This window comes from Sus scrofa, chromosome 3 (genome assembly GCF_054392235.1).
Source record: "Sus scrofa isolate SSC_HxYL_T2T_F1_AM1 chromosome 3, Sscrofa_HxYL_maternal_Yorkshire_Landrace_v2.0, whole genome shotgun sequence".
NCBI classification, from domain to species: domain Eukaryota; kingdom Metazoa; phylum Chordata; class Mammalia; order Artiodactyla; family Suidae; genus Sus; species Sus scrofa.
This window is the reverse complement of record NC_139385.1, coordinates 65121600-65145570: the sequence shown is the minus strand read 5'-3', so window position 1 is coordinate 65145570 and position 23971 is coordinate 65121600. Positions and strand designations below refer to the sequence as shown.

The following is a 23971-nucleotide window of genomic DNA, read 5'->3' as shown; positions in this document are numbered from 1 at the left end:
GCAGCTGCAGCTCCGATTCGACCCCTAGCCTGGGAACCTCCATATGTCGCAGGTGCAACCCTAAGAAAAAAAAAAAACACAAAAAAAAACCAAAAAAAAAAAAAAAAAGAAGCTCGTTTAAACGAAAACAGCAGACATGTAAGCAAATAAGCAGCCACTGGCTGGACAGGACTCAGAACGAGATACAAATGCAGGAAAAGTATAAGGGAACCAGGGGAGGCTTCGTGGAGGTGGGAAAATCTGAACTGGATCTTGATTTTCCTAAGAAGTAAGAATGGGGAAGGCAAGAAAGGCAGGGGTTAATCCTGAGAAGCATTTCAGACGGCAGATAGCGGGCATGGTGCAGGCGAGGCGAGAGCACCTTCCAGGGTGGGGAAGGCTGTGGCTGCGTGTCCTGGAGCATCAGAACCCAGGCCGATGGCACGGGGACCTCGAGGGATGGCCAAGGGCAGGACACGGGCAGTGGCAGAGTTAAAAGGAGCCCTGACCACTGGTCCCACTCAAAACAAGCATCAACTCAGGAAGGAAAAAAGATATGCCTAACCACTTAAGTATAGAGGCTGCATATGCACCACCCTGTGGGGGCCCCCTAAACACTCTGTTCTGGAAGACGTTTCAACGGCAGTGACTTAAAATCTTAACATACAACTGATCCTGTGGCTTTCCTTTTTCACCTCTGGAATTCCACCGCCCAGAATGAAGACTGTGGGTGGACCCAGGTGTGTGAAGTGAACCCTGCCCGGATCTCAGCGGGACCTGAGTGGGGAACCCCCTTCTGGGAATGACTGCCGCTCTCCCAAGAGCAGTCATGACCTTCAGGCTGGGAATTCTTTAAATGCCTCCCCACCCCCACCCCGGGTCCCAAAGAGCAAGCTGTCCTTCCCCTTTAGAACCACTGGGCCAGCAGTTCCAACACTGTCTTCAAAGCGCTAGTAGCAAAAACCCTTCCATAGCTACATGAATGGAGCGACACAAAAAGGCTCCTTAGGCAGAAAAAATGAATTCCCACAAAATCATACTCCCTTAGTGCTAGTCATATATACAATATAATCGTGTGCACAGGTCACCTGGAAATTAATCCCGGGTCACCTGTTATCATCTCAACCACTTATTTAAATTTTTGTCGTCTAACCCTCCACATGGTGACACATCCAGGACCACGCTGAGCATCCCATGGTCCTGCTCCTCCCCCTACCCCCCATGAAAGGCCATGACTGTCACTCACGCTCCTTGCCCAGGAAGAAAGAGTAGAAGCACACGTGATGGACACTGAGGTACAGCCAGCCTTGCCGGGGCACCCGGCCCTTCCAGCAGCAGCATGAGTAATAGGTGACTAGCTTCTCAGCCTCCGGGAAGTTGAACCTGGCCTCGAACTTCACCAGGGCCTCCCGGAACTTCTCAGGCTCGTCCTCCTGCTCGGCCAGCCTGCTGCTTGTTTCCTCAGCGATGAGAGCCTGACACACAGAGAGGGGACCATCCTGGGTCAGGAGGGGCAAAGACGGCCACACGAGGTCCTGGAGAACCAGTGCTGCTTAGACAGACACGTGCAAAGGACCATCCACCCCCCAGATACATGCCCCTGGGGGAGGGAGGCCGGCTAGGCCGGGGGCCCCAGGCCAGTCCCTCTCAGCCACTCACCAGACACAAGGCTCTTGGGTGGATCTGACTTCTGAGCCCCAGTTCCCACAACTGATAAGCCCCCCTTGCTCTTCCCGCCAGAGACATGAGGTCAAATGACTGCCTCAGCGTGAACTCAAGGCATCCACCACGAAGAACTACCCAAGGTGGAGTTAAAAGTTGGTCTTTTCACAATGAATTTATCTATGAAACAGAAGCAGACTCATGGACAGAGAACAAACAAACCGGTGGTTGTCAAGGTGGAGGGGGTGGGTGGATTGGGAGCCTGGGATTAGCAGATGCAAACTATTATACAGAAGATGGAAGGAGTTCCCGTCGTGGCTCAGCAGTAACAAAGCCAAGTAATACCCATGAGGATGCAGGTACAATCCCTGGCCCTGCTCAGTGGGTTAAGGGAGCTGTGGTGTAGGTTACAGATGTGGCTCGGATTTGGTGTTGCTGTGGCTGTGGTGTAGGCTGGCAGCTGCAGCTCTGATGAAGCCCCTAGCCTGGGAACTTCCATGTGCCACAGGTGCAGCCCTAATAAGAAGGGGGGACAGGAGTTCCCGTCGTGGCGCAGTGGTTAACGAATCCGACTAGGAACCATGAGGTTGCGGGTTCGGTCCCTGCCCTTGCTCAGTGGGTTAACGATCCGGCGTTGCCGTGAGCTGTGGTGTAGGTTGCAGACTCGGCTCGGATCCCGCGTTGCTGTGGCTCTGGCGTAGGCCGGTGGCTACAGCTCCGATTCAACCCCTAGCCTGGGAACCTCCATGTACCGCGGGAGCGGCCCAAGAAATAGCAACAACAACAACAAAAAAGACAAAAGACAAAAAGACAAAAAAAAAAAAAAAAAAAAAAAGAAGGGGGGACAAAAAAAGACCCTTAGGCCAGAATCTGACACTCAAATAATAAAAATAATAAATAAAATAAAATTGCTTAAAAAGTAAATCTGAAGGCTCGTGAAATTTCAAATGATGTACATTTTCCTCATGTTTTTCTTTCTTTTCCAAATTTTAATTTAGCAAGATATTATAAAACTTAGGAGTTCCTGTTATGGTGCAGTGGGTTAAGAATCCAACTGCAGCAGTTGTCGCTGCGGAGGCATAGGTTTGATCCCCAGCCTGGCACAGTGGGTTAAAGGATCTGGCATTGCCACAGCTGCAGCCTGAATTCAATCCTCGGCCTGGGGACTTCCATATAGCACGGATGAGAGTATTTAAAAAAAACCTTATAATTAAGAGAAGTGAGTATTTTACTTTATTCATTATTATTATTATTATTATTGTCTTCTTAGGGCCACATCTGTGGCATATGGAGGTTCCCAGGCTAGGAGTCGAATCGGAGCTGTAGCCACTGGCTTACACCACAGCTCACAGCAATGCTGGATCTTTAACCCACTGAGTGAGGCTGGGGATTGAACCCGTATTCTCATGGTTGCTAGTCAGGTTCATTAACCACTATGCCATGACGGCAACTCCAAGAGAGATGAGTGTTTTAAAAGTGTATCTAATATATAATAAATGCTCTGCACCATGAGATGTGAAGGGGATTTTTAACAAGACTCCATAGAGAGCAGACAGGGCTGCAGACAGAGCCACGAGGGCTGCCCCACTGATGCTGGCCTGACTGCTGGGTCTGGTTACAGCACAGCTTGAAGCAGATGGACTCCTTCAAAGCATCAGAGAATCGCCACGTGGGCAGGACTGAGTAGGAAAACCCCTGTTCCCAGGTCCTTCCCAGCTGCCTGGAACAAAGGGAGAACCATATCACACACTGTGGCCCCAAAGGTACATCTAGCCTCAGACAAGCTGGACCCCTCAGTTTCCAGCCCTGCTCCAGGACAGAAGCCACCCTGGGAGTTAAAGGCCGGTTTGATTTGAAGTCTAGGAGATCAGGATAAGCCACCCCAAAACATGCCACTTTGCACAAGAATTATTTCGAGCTGTAGGCCCTTGAGAAACAGCAGATGCCAAAAAAATTCCCTGCCCTCCCCTGCTATTGACCTAAAAACAGGACACAAACTGCCATTTGTAAAGGTGTCTCCCCCTCCTGTGCCAGAAAGAGGAAGGCAGCTCTCAGACTTGGAATGACCAGAGACAGCTCTAGACTCTGATCAACTTGCAAGGTGCCAAGAGGAAGCTATGTGACAACCCAACTGGAGTAGACCTCACCTCCCATTAGTCTCACTCCTCCATCCACTGTCCTGAGGTCGGCCGCCCTGAAAAGCCCACACACCTTCTCCTCTAACTCGTTACTTCTCTACTGATGCACTGCTCATTGTGATGCTGTAGGAACTCCAAATCCTAACCATCCCTTTGAGTTACTCATCACAATTTCTCCCACCTGTATGTGCCCTGCACAGGCTGATAAACACTGTCTCACTTGTTCATCTGCCTTATCAGTTTAATTTCCAGGCCCCCGGCACAGAAACCAAGAGGGTGGAGGAGCCCCCCCGCCCCCACCAAAGAAGATTTCTGAAAGCCACTGCAAATAGAAATGAGTTTCCTTCCTCCCAATTAAGAAGAAAAACACATAAACTGAAGAGCCACTACAGCCAAGGTGAGAGCAAGAAAAGACGGGAAATGTGAAAAAGAACTGTGAAGTGGGTATTTCTGTCACAAGCCCCGGCACAGCCTGACCCGGAGAACCAAGTTGGATTAGGCTGCAGTGGTAACACACAAGCTGGACAGGACCCACTGCAGCTGTGCCCACCCACTGATGCCACATGTCAGAGGTGACAGCATGGGACAGCAGCCAGCTCTGCCACTCCGCCTGGACTCAGGAGACTGCCTTCTACCTGATCCCAAAAGTATCCTCAGCCCCAAAGGGGTGCGCTGCTGCTCTTGTTGTGTCCTTTCAAAATTGAGAATTCACTCTAGGGAGTTCCCATTATAACTCAGCAGAAACAAACCCAACCAGCATCCATGGGGATATGGGTTCAATCCCTGGCCCCGCTCAGTGGGTTAAGGATCTGGCGTTGACATGAGCTGTGGTGTAAGTTCCAGACACAACTCGGATCCCACATTTCTATGGCTGTGATGTAGGCCAGCAGCTGTAGCTCCAATTTGACCCTTAGCCTGGGAACCTCCATATGCCACAGGTGCAGCCCTAAAAAGACAAAAGAACAAAACAAACAAACACTCTAGTGTCCAGAATGCTCCACGGAAGTGCTAAGAAAGACAGAGCAGAGGGGAGAAGTGTCACGGCCAGGGGACCCACCTTCACTTTCCCTTTGACGAAGCTGGCGATGTCGTCTTTATTGTCAAAGACGGACAAGGTATGGAGGAGATTCTGCTCCAGCCAGTCCCAGTGCTGGGTGATTTCCTCTAACGTGGCTCCTGGGTGAGAACAGACAAAGACATAGAGATTAAAAGACAAAACAATTCCTAGAAGATGAACTCATTTTCCAAATAGGAGTCCTGCATTCCTGATGGTGAAACGTTGCGGTTCCTCACATCCTGGGCCACAGTCTGCCAGCTGACAAGGGAGGCACCTGCGCTGGGGCCATGGTCCCCTCACCCAGCCCTGGGCTTTGCCAACACCTGCCCCTCTGCCACACGGATGGGTCAGGAGACCAGCCGAGTCCTCCCTGGACCCAGAGAGGTGGGCGTCCTGCCGGCCTCGCAAACGCCACCTCCCCTCAATTGGCAGAACATTTGTACTTAAACCAAAAGCCATTCCCGGATTCTGAAGAGCCTCGCAGAACATCCCATGTGAGAAGGGGGTCCCTCAAAGAAGACCTCAGCCCAGCTTCACAGGGGGACGGGCCTCTGCTGGCAGCCTGAGGACCTTGAAGGAAACTTCCAGGTTTACAAATCTGTACTTCATATCTTTTACAACAGAATCCCTTAAGAACATATAGAAAAAGAGGTTTTATTGTACATGCTAAAACCACAGGGGAGGAGTTTCCTGGTGGCTCAGCAGGTTAAGGACCCAGCATTGTCACTGCTGTGGTTCAAGTCACTGCTGTGGGCGGGTTCAACCCTAGCCCTGTAACTTCCACATGGGTGAGGCCAAAAAACCCCCAAGCCACAGGTGCATTAAAAAGTAGCTACTCAGGAGTTCCTGTCGTGGCTCAGTGGAAACAAATCTGACTAGCATCCATGAGGATGCAGGTTCGATCCCTGGCCTTACGCAGTGGGTTAAGGATCTGGCATTGCCATGAGCTGTGATGTAGGTCGAAGACGCAGCTCAGATCTGGTGTTGCTGTGGCTGTGGTATACGTTGGTGGCTACAGCTCGGATTTGATCCCTAGCCTGAGAACCTCCATATGCCACACCTGCAGCCCCAAAAAGAAAAAGAAAAAAAAAAGTAGCTACTAAGTTAATTTCTTTCCAAGGCAACTAAGAAAACCATCAGCCTATGAATGAAGCATTAAACAACAGTGTTACCAAGAAGCCAAGACCTTTTAGTTGCTATTATTTCCTCCCAAGCAGCCTCCTAGGCCTCCCCACTGGATGACAGGCACCTTGGCATGGGCACTGTGCCAGCTCCTGGTGACATGACAGAGGTTTGACCAAGTCCAAGACTTAAGCAAGTGCTGTCCTGGACAAGGAGAGGCATGTGTGCATTGAATATGCCTAGAGTAGAAATAGGTAAAGGGCTGGCCAGGAGGGCCAGGTTTCCCAGATGGGAAGGGGGAGATGAATACTTGGTCTAATGTCAAGCCATGTAGCCGAAGTGCAGAATGATAGAGCCAACCTGAGAGCCCTAACAAACTGCAGAGCCACACACACTGCCAACCCAGAGGGCAGGTCTCTGTGCTAACCTGGACCTTCCTCTCCCCACAGTGTGAACACACGTGCTGCAGATCTTACACATACCTGAAGCATAAGAATGCCAGAGAACTCCCCCTGGACCTGCAGATGGGGGTGGCTATGGAGTACACCTGTATGTACTAGGAGCGCTGTTCTGCTGAGCAGTCTGGGAAAGAGCAAAAAGAAGAATCTAGGAGAATACTTTATAAAGAAAAAGATGAGAGCTTCCAATGATGGTACTGGAGTTCCCTGGTGGCTCAGTGGGTTAGGGATCCAGTGTTGTCACTGTGGTGGCTTGGATTACCACTCTGGAATGGCATCGCCAAAGCAAAGTCCTTTGGTTTCACTGAAGCAGACTTCGCATCCTTCTGATAAGGATGCAAATTCCATCGGCAGCCCTACCCTCAGGAGCTCATCTCAATCTAATTACCTCCCAGAGGTTCCGCCTCCTCCTAATGTCATCACACTGGAGCGTTAGGGCTTTGAGCCTTGAATTGGAGGTGGCGGGTGCCACCCAGTCTATAACAACTAGTGACTCTGCCCTGCTATCTAGCCATCAGTCCCATCTCCCTTGTTTTGCTCTTTCAGGATCTTAAGTCCAAGAAGCAGCCCCCTTGGGGCGAGTGGTCACGATCTCTATCTACTTCCCACCCACCTAGAGGCCCCTGCCTGTCAGGAAGCCCCTGGCCCTTCAGGCTCCCTAAACGGCAAGATCGTTTTGAAACAACAGTCTCCCTCCATCCACCTGTTTCCAGGCTCTCTGGAGGCTTCCAAACATCTTCAATGTGAAGGGAGGATGCACAATCTGCCTGGCCCCTCATCTTCAGTGCTGACACGGCTGATACCCATCTAATTATCTAATTTATCACCTCCACTTTTTTTTTTTTTTTTTGTCTTTTTAGGGCTGCGCCCACAGCATATGGAAGTTCCGGGCTAGGGGTCTAATCAGAGCTACAGCTGCCCCCCTAAACCACAGCCAGAGCAATGCAGGATCTGAGCCACATCTGCAACCTACACCACAGCTCGCAGCAACACCGGATCCTTAACACACACTGAGCAAGGCCAGGGATCCAACTCAAATCCTCATGGATACCAGTCGGGTTCTTAACCCGCCGAGCCACAATGGGAACTCTTAAAATACCAGCCTCTGTCTTAAATCTCCTCTGCCATTCAGTGTCCTCGGGTGGCAGCTAGGTAGGTGTTAGTCACCAGAACACCCCCTGAATGTCTCAGGTCAGCAATGGCGTCTTTGGGAAACAGGAGAGCCCATCACACATTTTGTCTCAGGAGAGAGTCTTGGGGCCATAGGAGCCAGTGTGAAATAAAATTCCTATTTTATGGCAAGGCAAGGAAAAACATAAACAAAAAAATTTTTCTCTGCCCTCTGCCCCCCGCCCCCAGTGAGCATGTGTATCTGCATGAGGCATCGACCAGACCCCCCACAATCGGCAGGAACACCTGCTCCACCACCAAGAGCAGCCTTCTCCTAGCACCAACAAGGCAGCTCCTTAAAGGGAACATTCCCTCTTCATCTTCTTAGCAGTCACATGACCCACCAGGATGCCACTTAGATCCGAATTACATAAATTCATTAACATGTTGTTTGACGCGGAGCCCTCTGTCTCAAAGAAAATTGTATAAACGGTCTCAACTTCTAATGGAGGACATAGTTTTCAGAGCTTTCTGAGCTGCTCTTCCTGGATGATAATCCTCAAAGTTGGCTCAAATCAAAATTTCCAGTTCTTTCTTAGATTGATCAATTTATCACCGACTCCTTGAGGCTGCCAGCTCTCCACTCTTCTCTGGCACTTTAAGGTTTTCTCTTTCTCGATCCTCATCCTTTATTACCCATCATAATAAAACCAACTGGTCAGAATATTAAAAAAAAAAAAAAAAGGCAAGGACCGCATGGAAGATGGAGTATCTGTCCTGATGGTCTATCGTTTGCCTTTTGTTGTAAGTTTCCATGTATTTCCTAATTGACTGAAAAAAGAAAAAGAAAAAAGACCTGGAGGATGAGGAAGAACTGAGGGGGAGCGGATGGCCCTGTGGCCTTTCTGTTCCAGGCTTGGCCTCACTGACATGCAATGGAGGCTGAGTGAGGAAAGGGGGTGCAAACATCTTCTCCAAGGTCATGTGTATCGAAGGAAGGGTGAACCAGGGGTGAACTCAGTCTCTATAACCCTCAGGTGCCCTGGGGTCCTCCCCTAAGAAGCTACATTTTGATTTTAATAACATTTACATGATCCTTTAGGTCCAGTACTTCCTAGGGATGGATACTCAAAATGCTGCTTTGGGGAGTTCCCATCGTGGCGCAGCAGGAACAAATACAACTAGTACCCATGAGGATATAGGTTCAATCCTTGGCCTCACTCAGTGGGTTAAGGATCCAGCGTTGCTGTGAACTGTGGTATAGGTCACAGATGTGGCTCGGATCCTACATTGCTGTGGCTGTGGTGTAGGCTGGCAGCGTCAGCTCCGTTGGACCCCTAGCCGGGGAACCTCCATATGTCACAGGTGTGGCCCTAAAAAACCAAACCAAACAAACAAAATGCTACTTTGTGCTTGCACACAGAGTGCACTCTCCCTGCCATCTCATTTTCCTGAGTGCACCTTCTGGGATGCCACAAGACAGGTTTTCATGGGTCCTGTTCCTAAGCTCATGGGGCCAGGAGTTAGCTGCTAAACCAGGTGCGTCTTCTTCACCTGCTAAGCAGATGCCAAGAAACCCATGCCAACCGAGCCTCCACAAAGTCTACTATGTGGAATCAAGACATGAGACCATGTCATCCAAACACTAGGCTTTTATCCTTTAAAAATTCCTTCTACCTACTGGGGAGGAGCCTCAGAATAGGAGAAACTCATTCTAGAACAGAGCTAAGCTCACACCTTGAGAGAGAAAATATGCACGCATGCAAAATCCATCACCAAGCCGCAGTTAGGTTTCATTACAAGCTCCCCCCTCACCATGTGCTGACACAGCTGAGTGGCTCACCCTGCAAAGACAATCACCATGACGGAACGTTCCCATCCGCCTGTCCTCTCCTCCCTACAGAAGTTGCCAAATGGCAGGGAAATTTTCTGAACTCCAATCTCCTCTGCAGGGAAGTCTTATGATGGGTTTCAAAAATACTGTCCATCAGTGCAAGCTGACTGCACACCCGTGACCTCAAAGGACTAAAAAGGAAAGTCCCTTAACCTCTATCACTCATCAAAGCTCTGAACCCACACAGTAGCCATGTTTTTCAGCTACACGATGTAGCCCACCAGAAAAATCATTGGTTTTTGTGTGGGTTTTGTTTGTTTGTTTGTTTTTTATCTTTTTGTCTCTTAGGGCCGCACCTGTGGCATATATAGGTTCCCAGGCCAGGGGTCCAATTAGAACTGTGGCCACCAGCCTACACCACAGCCACAGCAACGTGGGATCAGAGCTGTGTCTGCGAGCTACATCACAGCTCACAGCAACGGCAACACCAGATCCTTAACCCACTGAGTGAGGCCAGGGATCAAACCCATGTCCTCATGGATACTAACTGGGTTCGCTTAACCACTGAGCCACAATGGGAACTCCATCTTTTTTTTTTTAATGAAAGTGAAAATAGAACACATGCCACTTTATGTGGGCGACTACTAACTTGTGAAGTCTTTATAGAGTTATACACAGCATTGCTGTGGCTGTGGTGTAGGCTGGCGGCCACAGTTCTGATTGGACCCCTGGCCTGGGAACCTCCATATGCCACAGGTGCAGCCCTAAAAGATGAAAAGATAAAAAATAAATAAATAAATAAATAAATTTATTTGTCTGTGGGGCATGGTCAAAAAAAAGAAGTGTGAAAGCTGCCACAGTACAAACACATAAGTGATGAAAAAAAGTAAAGATGAGAAAATAAGAATGTGAGGACTTGCTAGCCACTGAAGGGGCAGGATGATAAAAAGGCTACAAACTGACTCAACAAAACAGCGATACCTCCTCTGCTTCTGCTGTGAGCCTTCCAAAGCCAAGACAGAGAGCTGCTGTTATGACCTGAACTGTGTGTACCTCCCGCCAGATTCATATACAAAGCCCTAACCCCCAACGTGACCATATTTGAAGATTAGGGCCTTTAAGGAGGTAACTAAGGTTAAATGAGGGCATAAAGATGGGGGACCTGATCAGGTAGGATTGGTGTCCCTCTAAGAAAAGGAAGAGGTACCAGGGAGGGACTAAGTGAGGACACAGCAAGAAGGCGGCTGTCTGCACACCAAGCTGAGAGGCTTCAAGAGAAACCAACCCTGTCAGCACCTGGATTTTGGACTTCTGGTCTCCAGAAGGATGAGAAAACCCATTTCTGTTGTTTACACCATCTGGCCTAGGGAATGCTGTTACAGCGGCCCTAGCCTAGCTACATACAGCCAAAATGCATAGGAGCGCTGTGGACTGTAACAGCAATCCGATTAGCACAAGTATACTCTGCTTCATGAGGGCCCTAGTTTCACAGAAAAAAAGTGTTTTTTATATTCTAAGAAAATTCAATTTCAGCGGATCTTAAACACTACCCACACGCACAAGAGGTCAAAAATCAGATTTATAAATGCCGATACAAAACTCAAATACATTAGAATCCTCAACTGTGCCCATAAAACCAACTGCACTGATGGAGATATACATAACCAACTTGAAGTTCCCTTCGAGGCTCAGCAATTAACAAATCCGACTAGGATCCATGAGGATGCGGGTTCGATCCCTGACCTCACTCAGTGGGTTAAGGATCTGGTGTTGCCATGAGCTGTGGTGTAGGTCGCAGAAGCCCCTTGGATCCCTCATTGCTGTGGCTGTGATGTAGGCCAGTGGCTACAGCTCTGATTCAACACCTAGCCTGGGAAGTTCCATATACCACGTGCGCAGCCCTGAAAAGCAAAAACGAAACAAAACAAAACCCAAAACCAAACAAACAAAAAATTAAAAACAAAACAAAACAACACACCAACTTGATGTTCTAAGAAAGACCAGCCAGAGGTGCAGACACAGGACACTTTCTGAGGTCCTAGCATGAGCTAAGCATTTTGTCAAGTAGGGTGGACACTTAACCGTGTTTATTTTCATAAAAAACATCACAAGGTAGTTAGTGTTTTTTCCATTTTTTTCAGGTGAGAAATCTAAACTGCAGACAAGAGCCAACCTTAAGTCCTGTTCTTCTGTCTCTTTCGGTAACACACAGTAGAGACGGGAGCCTGGGGAATGGGGCGGGGGTAGGGGGGAACAGGGTGCAGCTTCCAACAGCTGAGTCACTTTGACACCCACACACAGTATTTACTCCCCTAGGTTTTCCCCAGAGGTATTCTCAGGAAATAAAACAAGCATCTCATTGTCTACACCTACAGCTTCTGCATGAACACAGCCATCAATAACTGGATCCAGCGTCGGTTTTAAAAAGCAACTATTCCTTTCTGCATAATAAATATCCAACTGAATTAAGCATCTTCTCCAGCTACCTAGATCCTGATGAAATAGGCATTACATGTGCATTATTCAAATCTGTTTCTTAGCAATAGTAAAACATTTCTCTACCGTCCAAACACTAAAAGTCTTCTGTCTAAATGCCTGGGCTAAAAGCCACACAAACCACAAATGGACTAATTAAAAGTGTAACAGTCGGGAGTTCCCGTCGTGGCGCAGTGGTTAACGAATCCGACTAGGATCCATGAGGATGCGGGTTCGATCCCTGACCTCACTCAGTGGGTTAAGGATCTGGTGTTGCCGTGAGCTGTGGTGTAGGTCGAAGACGCGGCTCGGATCCTGCGTTGCTGTGGCTCTGGCGTAGGCTGGCGGCCACAGCTCCGATTAGACCCCTAGCCTGGGAACCTCCATATGCCACAGGAGCAGCCCAAGAAATAGCAAAAAAGACAAAAAAAAAAAAAAAAGTGTAACAGTCAAGGGCAGTGTCATTCTTCAATTCCACTCAATGCTCATTCTACACAGAGAAATTCAGAGGCCAGGAATCTCGTCCAAATTACAAATGACAGGGGTAAGGGTTGGACCCAAGCTTGAATTTTCAAAAACCTCACATTCTTAAAGTGGATTCTAACATTTGAATGATACTGTTGGAAGCAGCATCTTAATAGGGACATGTAAAATTCAATGTCAACATCACATCATAGTGACTTCTTTAAAAAAAAAAAACCTGTGTATGTTTCTCATTACACAGTTTAAGAAAGTAAGTTCTAAACCCTTCTTTTTACATAATTTCCTTGCCCTTTTTGGCCTTCAAATTAGAATGAGTCCCTCAAATTACCTGCGGTATGTGAAAAACAAACTCGACTTCCTCGATGCTAAAAGTACAATAGATTTTTAATTTATAATTGAAAGAGTCATTAAAATGTCCTTGTACTGGTGCCATTAGAAACACTTGTGACAAGCAGAAGCAGGGAGAATGGCAAAGATGTGGGGATTTTTGACCTACATAAACAGAAATCAATCAATAGAAACAGAACAAGGAATGATACAGAAAAAACAATCCCTAGACAAAGACAGAAAACACCTGCTATAAATATACTCCATGTGTTCAAAAAGTACAGCAAAGCATGAGGATGGTGAGAAACTAAATGGAAGCTACACGGGGGGTGGGGGGGGGACCGGGGTTAATAGATGCAAACTATTGCCTTTGGAATGGATAAGCAATGAGATCTAGCACTGGGAACTATGTCTAGTCACTTACGATGGAGCAGGATGAAGGATAATGTGAAAAAAAAGAATGTATATATCTATGTGTGACTGGGTCACTTTGCTGTACAGTAGAAATTGACAGAACACTGTAAACTAGCTATAATGGAAAAAATAAAAATCGTTACTAAAAAAAAAAATTAAATGGAAGCTACAAAAAAAGGACCCAAATCAAACTTTTAGGGATGAAAAACATAGAGTCTGAAATCAGAAATATACTGGATGAGGTTAAAAGTAAATTGGACATTACAGGGAAAAAGAAAAAGACACTTAAAGATATAGTGATATAAACCATCTAATATGAAAACCGGAGGGAAAAAGATGAACAAAACAAAAAAAAAAGCACTTCAGTGAGCTGTGAGACAAGAACAAGCAGCCTGAACTCCTCAGTAGGGTCTTTGGAAAAGGGGGAAGGGGGGACCAGAGAACAGGAAAAAAAAAATTTTTTTTTTGGGCCATAACCTCGGCATATGCAAGTTCCAAGGCTAGGGGTCAAATCAGAGCTGTAGCCGCTGGCCTACACCACAGCCACAGCAACTCACGATCTGAGCCATGTCTGCGACCTACACCACTGTTCACAGCAACACCAGATCCCTGACCCACTAGTGAGGCCAGGGATCAAACCAGCATCCTCATGGATATTAGTTACCGCTAAGCCACAAAGGGAACTCCAAGAAAAAAAATTTTCAAGAAATAATGACTGAAATTTTTTTCAAGTTTGATGAACACCATAAACACACAGACTCAAGATTCTCAACAAATCCCAAGCAGAAAAAAATCATTAATGAAAATTACAGAAATGCATATCAGAATCAAAAGGGTGAAAACTAGTGATCAAGAAGAAAAAAGATACAATGTTTATCTGGACAAAACTTTTCTTGAAAATAACAATTAAAAATAAATAATTAAAAATATACCTGCCCTGCAAAAGACCTGAATAGACATTTTTCCAAAGAAAATATACAGATGGCCAACAAGCACTTGAAAAAATGTTCAACTTCACTGATTACGAGAGAAATGCAAATCAAAACTACTATGAGGTTGGTACCACCTCAACCAGTCAGAATGGTCATCATTAACAAATCCACAAATAACAAATGCTGCAGAGGGTGTGGAGAAATGGGAACTCTCCTGCACTGCTGGTGGGAATGTAAATTGGTACAATCACTATGGAAAACAGTATGGAGGTACCTCAGAAAACTACACGTAGAACTACCGTATGACCCAGCAATCCCACTCTTGGATATATATCCAGACAAAACTTTCCTTGAAAAAGACACATGCACCCATATGTTCATTGCAGCACTATTCACAATAGCCAAGACACGGAAACAACCTAAACGTCCATCAACAGATGAACAGATTAAGAAGATGTGGTATATATACACAATGGAATACTACTCAGCCATAAAAATGAACAAAATAATGCCATTTGCAGCAACGTGGATGGAACTAGAGACTCTCATTCTAAGTGAAGTAAGTCAGAAAGAGAAAGATAAATAGCATATGATATCACTTATATCTGGAATCTAATACACAGCACAAATGAACCCTTCCACAGCAAAGAAAATTATGGACATGAAGAACAGACTTATGGTTGCCAAGGAGGATGGGGAGGGAGTGGGATGGACTGGGAGACGGGGGTTAATAGATGCAAACTATTGCCTTTGGAGTTGATAAGCAATGAGATCTTGCTGTATAGCTCAGGGAACTATATCTAGTCACTACAGTGATGGAACATGATGGAGGATAATGTGAGAAAAAGAATATGTGTGTGTATATATATATATATATATATATATATATATATACACACACATATATGTATGACTGGTTCACTTTGCTGTACAGTAGAAACTGACAGAATGCTTTAAATCAACTAATGGAAAAAATAAAAATCATTAAAAAAATTTGACAATAGATTTGATGGCAAGTCTGGGAAAACAGGCACTTTGATCCATTGCTGATTGAAATTTTAAAAGAGCACAACACCAATAAAGAGAAGGGAATTTAATGTCTAATTAACCCTTACCCTTTGATGCAACAATCCCACCTCTAGGAATCCACCAGGTTGTTCGACGGGGCATTATTTGTCATGGTAAAGGTTGAAAACAACACAAATGTCAATCAGTACAGGATAGGTTAAATAAACTATTGGGGAATTCCCGTCCTGGCGCAGCAGAAATGAATCTGACTAGGAGCTATGAGGTTGCAGGTTCTAACCTTGGCCTTGTTCAGTGGGTTAAGGATCCAGCATTGCCGTGAGCTGTGGTGTAGGTCACAGACCCAGTTCAGATCCCGCGTTGCTGTGTCTCTGGCATAGGCCGGCGGCTACAGCTCCGATTAGACACCTAGCCTGGGAACTTCCGTATGCCACAGGTGCAGCCCTAAAAAGTTAAAAAAAAAAAAAAGGGGGGGCAAGGCATAGAACAGAATCTATGTGACCTTTGTAAAAAACAAAGTGTGTGCACCCAGGGGTGGGGGTGGGTGGGCATGGCTTATCTGCAAATATTTTGCTTTTATTGTTTTATAGGTTTGATTAATCATGAAACTGCTTTGGGTTTTTTAAATTGAGTTAAATCAATAAGGGAAAAAGTATAATCCTTACCAATTAAAACTATCCATGACTTGGAGAAGAGACTTGTGGCTGCCTGTTGGGAGGGGGAGGGAGTGGGAGGGATCGGGAGCTTGGGCTTATCAGACACAACCTAGAATAGATTTACAAGGAGATCCTGCTGAATAGCATTGAGAACTATGTCTAGATACTCATGTTGCAACAGAAGAAAGGGTGGGGGGAAAAACTGTAATTGCAATGTATACATCTAAGGATAACCTGACCCCCTTGCTGTACAGTGGGAAAATTAAAAAAAAAAAAATTCCCCCCAAAAAAACTATCCATGGACAGAGGAATGGATAAAGAAGATACACAATGGAATATTTCTCAGCCATAAAAAAACAATGAAACAATGTCATTTGCAGCAACACAGATGGACCTAGAGATCATCACACTAAGTGAAGTAAGTCAGACAGAGGAAGACAAATACTCTTACATGTGGGTATGATTTCACTTACATGTGGAATCTCATTTTTTAAATGCTCCAAAAGAACTTATTTACAAAATAGAAACTGACCCACAGACTTAAAAATCAAACTTATGGTACCAAAGGTGGGGGCATAAATTAGGAGTTAACGATTAATATATACACACTATTTTACCTAAAATACAAAACTAGCCAAGACCTGCTAAATAGCACAGGGAAATCTACTCAATTTTGAATAAAATCTGTATGAGCAATGAATCGGAAAAAGAGTGTATATATGAATATATATATATACATATAATTAACTTGCTTTGCAGTACACCTGAAACTAACACAACATTGTAAGTCAACTCTACTCCAATAACATTATAATAATAAAAAATAAACTTAACTATTTATTGGGTTATTAAAATAATTGTCGACAAAATTACACAGAGAAAATAACTTTTCAACAGTATTTTTGACTACACATCCACAGGTACATATATTCTAAAGCCAAACAGAGCTGCAAAACCATTTCCTTTCACTACCCTTATTCTTAATAGTAGCATTGGTATCATTTAATGTTGGTATTATTTAGAGACAATATGTGTGTGCATGTATGAAAAGATAGATAATTCTGTGAATATTGTTAGAAACCAACATTTTCAGGGGATCAGAAGAGATAAATATAAAATCAAAGTCAAGGAGTTCCCGTCGTGGCACAGTGGTTAACAAATCCGACTAGGAACCATGAGGTTGCAGGTTCGATCCCTGGCCTTGCTCAGTGGGTTAAGGATCTGCCGTTGCTGTGAGCTGTAGCGTAGGTCGCAGATGCTGCTCGGATCCTGCGTTGCTGTGGCTCTGGCGTAGGCCGGTGGCTATAGCTCCGATTCGACCCCTAGCCTGGGAATCTCCATATGCTTCGGGAGCAGCCCAAGAAATGGCAAAAAGACAAAAAAAATAAAAAATAAAAAATAAAATAAAATCAAAGTCAAGTTATAACCATGTCGTTTTACAGTTGAATTAGAAAGCTGAGTATGAACGCATGATTTCTTTTTCTTTTTCATATCTTTTTTCTTTTCTTTTACACATTTTTTAGCTCATACCTATTCAAAGAGCCTTTGAAGCAAAGACAACCCAGTAACAATGAGCAACCCCACACCTCCGACTGTGGTCCCTCAATACTATTCCCACCAGAAGGAACCAGGGCTACTTGGAGGAATGGCTGATCCCAGGCAAGAGGCAAGAAATGCACAAAGTGAGCCTTCAATATCAAGTCATGGGAAGCACAGGAAAGGGCTCTCGTGAGCAGAAGATGGTACAATCTGAGCATCTAAACAGACAGCAATGAATGCAAACACTCTGATCATGTAAAAACCCAGGGCAGGAGTTCCCATTGTGGCACAGCAGAAGCAAATCCGACTAGGAACCTTGAGGTTGCAGGTTCGATCCCTGGCCTCGCTCAGTGGGTTGAGGATCCAGTGTTGCCGTGAGCTGTGGTATAGGTCACCAACGCGGCTAGGATCTGGCATTGCTGTGGCTGTGGTGTAGGCTGGCAGCTATGGCTCCAATTCAACCCTAGCCTGGGAACCTCCATATGCCGCGGGTGTGGCCCTAAAAAAAGACAAAATAAAATAAAATAAAATAAAAAATAAAAACCCAGGGCTTATAGTGTTCACTGTACAGTCCTTTTCACTTTTCTGCCTGTATGGAAATTTTCATTATGAAGTGTTGGGAGTGGGGATCATGGCCTTTAAAATGATACTCAAAAGGGAAGCAGGAAGCTAGAGAAAAAAGAAAGCTCAAACAAGACCAAAAAGAACTCACTTGTCACCACTGAAGACAACAATCCCTTACATTAAACACAGGCAACGAAAGGGCAAAGAAAGCCCTTTCTTCCGCTCCCTTTCCTCAATGTTCCAAACATCCTAAATGATGAGGTCAAGTTCTTTACCCACAAGCTCAAGCCAACAGCTGTGAAAGGAATGATCAAATTGGAAATGCACCATTTTGCAACGGGTAGAGAAAAATTTATTCAGACTATGACGGCAAGGGGTAAAACCACTAGGCAAAAGGCTGAGAGGGAAGAATGCCATGGAAGCTGTCACCAGAGGTCATCAACTAATCTAAGCATCAAGAGGACAACACCTGGAGGACATGCCCCCGATAAGATGCAGGGCAACCACTTGCTCAGTATTCCTTATGAATCTGGATTCTACTGACCCTCTGCAACTGCCAGCCAGGTTTCAGGAAGCATGAAGGACGGCAAAATAGGTTAGGTGATAACCTCCAGTAAGGAAACAGACAAGGGTAGCAGCAGGACATTCTGTAAAGAGACTGGTCCAAGTTCTTTACCTGGTCAATGACTTGGGGGAAACGCTGGGGTAGGGGTGGAAGGTGGAGCCTTTCTTGATAAAAAGAGACATCAGAGACACATCAACCAAATGAGCAGTGGGCTTCTGGTTGAATATGGATGAGAACAACCAGATCTGTGAAGGATCCTGAAGCAGCCAGAAGCCCATGCATGCACTGAGTGCAAGTGAAAAGGGACCGGTTACCACTATCCGTTAAATGACGTCACTGTGGTGACAGAGAATGGCCTTGGATTCAGAGATATTCACTAAAATATGTAGGAGTAGAGTTCCTGTCGTGGCTCAGAAGGTTAAAACCCGACTAGTATCCATGAGGATGTGGGTCCAATCCCTGGCCTCACTCAGTGGGTTAAGGATCTGGCTGCAGCCTAGGTCACAAATGTAACTCAGATCCAGTATTGCTGTGGCTGTGGTGTAAGCCGGCAGCTGAAGCTCCAATTCAATCCCTAGCTTGGGAACCTCCATATGCCGCAGGTGTGGCTGTGAAAAGAAAGAAATTAAAAAAAAAAAATTGAATAAAATTCAGAGTTCCCACCATGGTGCAGTGGAACCGAATCTGACTAGGAACAATGAGGTTGTAGGTTCAATCCCTGGCCTCACTCAGTGGGTTAAGGATCCAGCATTGCTGTGAGCTGTGGTGTAGGTCACAGACCTGGATTGGATCCTGCATTGCTGTGGCTCTGGCGTAGGCCAGAGGCTACAGCTCCGATTCAACCCCTAGCCTGGGAACCTCAATATGCCATGGGTGAGGCCCTAAAAAGCAAAAATAAATAAATGAATAAAATAAAATTCATATTTAAAATATCTTTGGGAGTTCCCGTTGTGGCACAGTGGTTAACAAATCTGATGAGTAACCATGAGGTTGCGGGTTCGATCCCTGCCCTTGCTCAGTGGGTTAACGATCCGGCGTTGCCATGAGCTGTGGTGTAGGCCACAGATGAGGCTCAGATCCCGCGTTGCTGTGGCTCTGGCGTAGTCCAGTGCTACAGCTCCAATTAGACCCCTGGCCTGGGAACCTCCACATGCTGCGGAAGTGGCCCAAGAAATGGCAAAAAGACAAAGAAAAAAAAAAACCTAAAAACAGAGTTACCATATGATCCAGCAATCCCATTCCTGGGCATAGTATCTGAAAAAGACAAAAATTCTAATTCAAAAAGACAAATGTACCCCAATATTCACTGGAGCACTATTCATAATAGCCAAGACATGGAAGCAATCTAAGTGTCCATTGACAGAAGAATGGATAAAGATGATGTGGGGGAGTTCCCGTCATGGCACAGTGGAAATGAATCCAACTAGCATCCTTGAGGACGCAGGATTGATCCCTGACCTCGCTCAGTGGGTTAAGGATCCGGCATTGGATGAGCTGTGGTGTAGGTCACAGCTATGACTCGTTTCCCTCGTTGCTGTGGCTGTGGTGTAGGCCAGTGGCTACAACTCTGATTCGACCCCTAGCCTGGGAACCTCCATATGCTGCAGGTGCGGCCCTAAAAAGACAACAACAAAAAAAAGATGATGTGACATACATACATAAAATGGAGTATTAGCCATAAAAAGAAGGAAATAATGCTACTCGAGGCAACATGGTTGGACCTAAAGATTATCATATTAAATGAGGTAAGTCAGAGAAAGACAAATACCATATGAGCTCATTAGCATGTAGAATCTAAAAAAAAAAAAAAAAAAAAAGATACAGATGAACTTTTTACAAAACAGACTCACAGACATAGAAAACAAATCTATGGTTACCAAAGGAGAAAGGTTAGGGGAAGGATAAATTGGAAGTTTGGGATTGGCAGATACATGCTACGATATATAATATAAATAAACGAGGACCTAATATATATATAGGGAATGATATTCAGTACCTTGTAATAAGCTATAAGGGAAAACAATTTGAAATATATATATATGTATAACTGAATCACTTTGCTGTACAAGTGAATCACTGCAAATCAAATATACTTCAATTGTTTTAAAAATAAGGCATAACCCTGGATAACTGACCTCCATTGATGCGAATATTTTTGTAACATCAGAAGAGAAAGCACAAAAAGAAATCAGAGCAGAGAATTTTACACTCCCTCAATTTCCCAGTTATTTTAAAAATCCCGATCAGTCCCAGCCCCAGGTCACTTGGTTCTATCATATGTCAGAAAAACAGCAAGCCCTGAAGGGAGCCCTCGAGGAGGCGGACAGGTTGGTGCAGAAGCCAGCGTGACCTCAGGACAAGGACACACCTGGACCTGCAAATCCGCAGGGGAAGGAGCTCTGAGCACGTGAGTCAGGACGCTTCCGCCCTGATGCTGTGCCTTCCTCACGGAGTCGTTAAGGAGTCAGGTACCACGTCACTTAGCAAACACATCTTGTTCTGAAGCCCCGCTGCCTCAGTCAGTGACACTCAGTTTCTCCTCTTCTACTGAAAGGAAGGGCTGGAACTCGATGTTGCTAAGATCCCCTGCGATGGTTTCTTTTGTCAGAGAAATCATGCTCTGAGCAGAAGTCAGGCAACTTGTAACATACTGGAAAAAGTCTGATTCGCAGCCTAGAAACTTTTTTTTTTTTACTTAGGTCATATTTATTCTGAAGTATGTTAAAAAAAAATCAGGATTTGAAGGTATAAAGGGACTTTATACAAAAGGATTATTACAGGAGAGAAAAACGGACAATTTCCCCCCAGTCTTACTGAGATGTAATTGACACACAGCACTTTGTTAGTTTAAGGGGCATAGATAGCATCATGATTTGACTCACAGCATGAAATGATTATCATGGTGAGTTTAGCGAACATCCATCATCTCATATAGATACAAATTAAATAGAAGAAAAAGTTTTTTCTTATCATGAGAACTGTTAGAATTTTGTCTTACCAACTTTGAAACAGTGTTAATTTTATTCATCATGTGCATTACATCCCTGGTCATTATTTATCTTGTAACTTGAAATTTGTACCTTCTGACTGCCTTCCTCCAATTCTCTCTGACCTCGCCCCTTGCCCGTGGGGAACCACAAATCTGATCTCTTTTTCCATGAGTGAGTTTGTTCTGGAAGCCTAATTGACCTACAACACTATGTTAGTTCCTGGCACACAACACCGTGATTTGATATTTCTATATATTTCAGAAAAGAGACCGTGCAGCAGAGAGAACTCAGACCGTGGGGGTCTCCAACAGTCTCCTCAGTTCAAAGCATTTTCTGAAAATGACTTTGACCTCCAAATTCACTAAGTCGCAAAGTTAGACTCAGCACGTGCCTGCTTTTGAAGTGACCATAAGCCACCTCCTCAATGGAAGAACATCTTTGGTGAGTTTCATTATTTGAGCAGAGGCAAAATGACTTTAATGAAAACAGTAGGAGCCTTGCTAACACAAGGAAACTTGCTAACACAAAAGCAACGTCAGCCGTGGCCCCTCTCAGTCACTTCCAAGTATAAATCCACACGCAAAATGCCACCTAGTGTTGTTCTGAGAACTCCCAAGCCACCGAAAACTAGTGTGAGCACTACACTGAGTGGGTGCACAGAGACAAGTCCTACTTCTCCTCCCGCCGGGCAGCCTCCCAGGCTTTCCTTGAAGTGCACAGTGTGTTCTGTTCTTGAAAAAGGGTCTGGCTGGCACTTACTTTGCTGCCCTGGCACAAAGGTCACCCAGACACTAATCTGATCCACCCTGGAACATTTCCTCTTGTAATAAAACTCCCTCTCCAAAGACAAAGCAAACAATGATGCAGAAGACAAGAAACTAAAACGCCAGCCTTGGTCAAGGACAGAGATAAGAGACGACACAGCAGAAAGAACGCTGGCCGAACATTCTGTAAGAAGCTGCGAAGGGCCAGCAGGGAGGCAGCCCTGATGCAAGAGTCACTGGGCAACCACACCTCCCTTCCTCCCTCTCCAGGGCCAATAATTAAACACTGCTGGAAGACTCAAATGAGCAAAGTAGGGGAGAGGAAGGGATTTTTTATTTTTTAACCCAGAAAGCATAACTCCTTTCATTCTCAATTTTAAAAATCATATCCTACATTGTTTTAGCAAAAATATCACAGCTTCCTTTTTTTTTTTTTTTCCTCTTCTTAAGGTTGAACCCATGGCATATGGAGGTTTCAGGTTAGGGGTCAAATCGGAGCTACAGCTGCTGGCCTACGCCAGAGCCACAGCAATGCAGGATCCAATCTGGGTCTGTGACCTACACCACACACAGCTCATGGCAATGCTGGATCATTAAGCCACTGAGTGAGGCCAGGGACCAAATCCAAGTCCTCATGGATACTAGTTGGGTTCATTAACCCCTGAGCCACGATGGGAACTCCTCTATATAGTCACTTGTGATGGAGCATGATGGAGGTAACGTGAGAAAAAGAGTGTGTATGTGTGAGTGTGTGTGGGGGGGTGTATGTGTGTGAGACTGGGTCACTTTGCTCTACAGTAGAAAATGAACAGAACACTATAAACCAGCCATAATGGAAAAAATAAAAATCATTATTAAAAAAAAAACCAAACACTTAGTACAGCTAGTTTCCTGGATTCCTTCTTATTGTGTTAACTTAAAAAAAATAAATAAATAAACAACATACATGCCTTAATCTAAAAAAAATACCTTATTGTTAAAAAAGGCTTCCCATCAACATGTCGTTAATCTCTCTGTAACAGTCACACCAAAGATCACTGCTCATGGATCACTGTAATATCTAAAGAACGCTTGAAATACTGAGAGAATTACCAACATGTCACATGGGGACACAAGTGAACCAAGGCTGTTGGAAAAATGGCACCGACCGATGTGCTCAGTGTATGCAGAGCTGCTTGCCAACCCTCCGTTGATAAAAGCAAAACATCTGTGAAGCACAACAAAGGGTGATCAAAGGACTCGTGCTCTCGGGGTCCTGCCTGGGATGCGTGCTCCCAGGGTCCTGCCCGCCTCACTTCCCCAGCCCTCACTCCCATTCCTGCTGTGCCAGCCTGCTGTCTGACTCCCCACAGCCCTGGAGATGGCCCCTCACACCCTCACCCAGGAACCCTGACATCATGCCCGGGTCTGGAAGGGGCCATCATCAAACATTTCAGGTGCATGGACATTGGGGACTGCGAGTGTCCTGAGATATTTAAGCATATGCATGTTCATTTCAGTTTATAAAGTACTTAAAAATCAGAGCAAATTAAGTATCTAATAAAGGGTGAAATAAAGTGGGCTATAGCCATTGGGCTGGATGCTGCATTGCCATTAACTGTGACGCTGCGTCTCCATGCAGCCCGGACTGGCTCCTGTGGATAATGCTAGGCTACCTGGACTCAGGACCCAGCCGGCTAGTGCACGAACTCCCCCCACTGCCCACTGCCCAGAAGGCCACCAAATGAAGAGACTGAAATCCAAATATTCTCATCAAAAGCCTCAAATCCAGAGTGAGACCCCCTCGCTGCCTGGAGTAGAGGAGAGGAAAGGAACTGAGGAGAAACTGGTCCTGCTCTCCTATCCCATGTCCTGGCCATCAGCACACCAGCCTTCC

General features: G+C 45.4%; 1 protein-coding gene and 1 long non-coding RNA gene across 21 annotated transcripts in view; one reads left to right on the top strand and one right to left on the bottom strand.

The window, feature by feature from the left end:
* TBC1D8 (TBC1 domain family member 8) overlaps positions 1–23971 on the bottom strand; it is a 139646-nt gene that overhangs the window by 52860 nt on the left and 62815 nt on the right. For 8 of the 20 annotated variants that reach the window (XR_014841366.1, XR_014841367.1, XM_021087165.2 and 5 more), the window contains exons 3-4: positions 4837–4955; positions 1226–1454 (exon numbers count right to left, since the gene is read on the bottom strand). Coding sequence is in view for 6 of the 20 variants with exons in the window: in XM_021087165.2 (XP_020942824.2) it covers positions 1226–1454; positions 4837–4955 (348 nt within the window). In the remaining 14 variants the exon portion in view is untranslated. Of the gene's footprint in view, positions 1–1225; positions 2371–4687; positions 4956–6440; positions 6541–23971 lie in introns of all 20 variants that reach the window. The other 12 variants (XM_085018592.1, XM_085018596.1, XM_085018589.1 and 9 more) reach the window with 4 other exon arrangements.
* On the top strand, positions 13449–19211 carry LOC146404672 (uncharacterized). Its single transcript, XR_014841439.1, has 3 exons — positions 13449–13579; positions 16911–17486; positions 17770–19211. It is a non-coding gene; the product is annotated as an uncharacterized LOC146404672 (long non-coding RNA).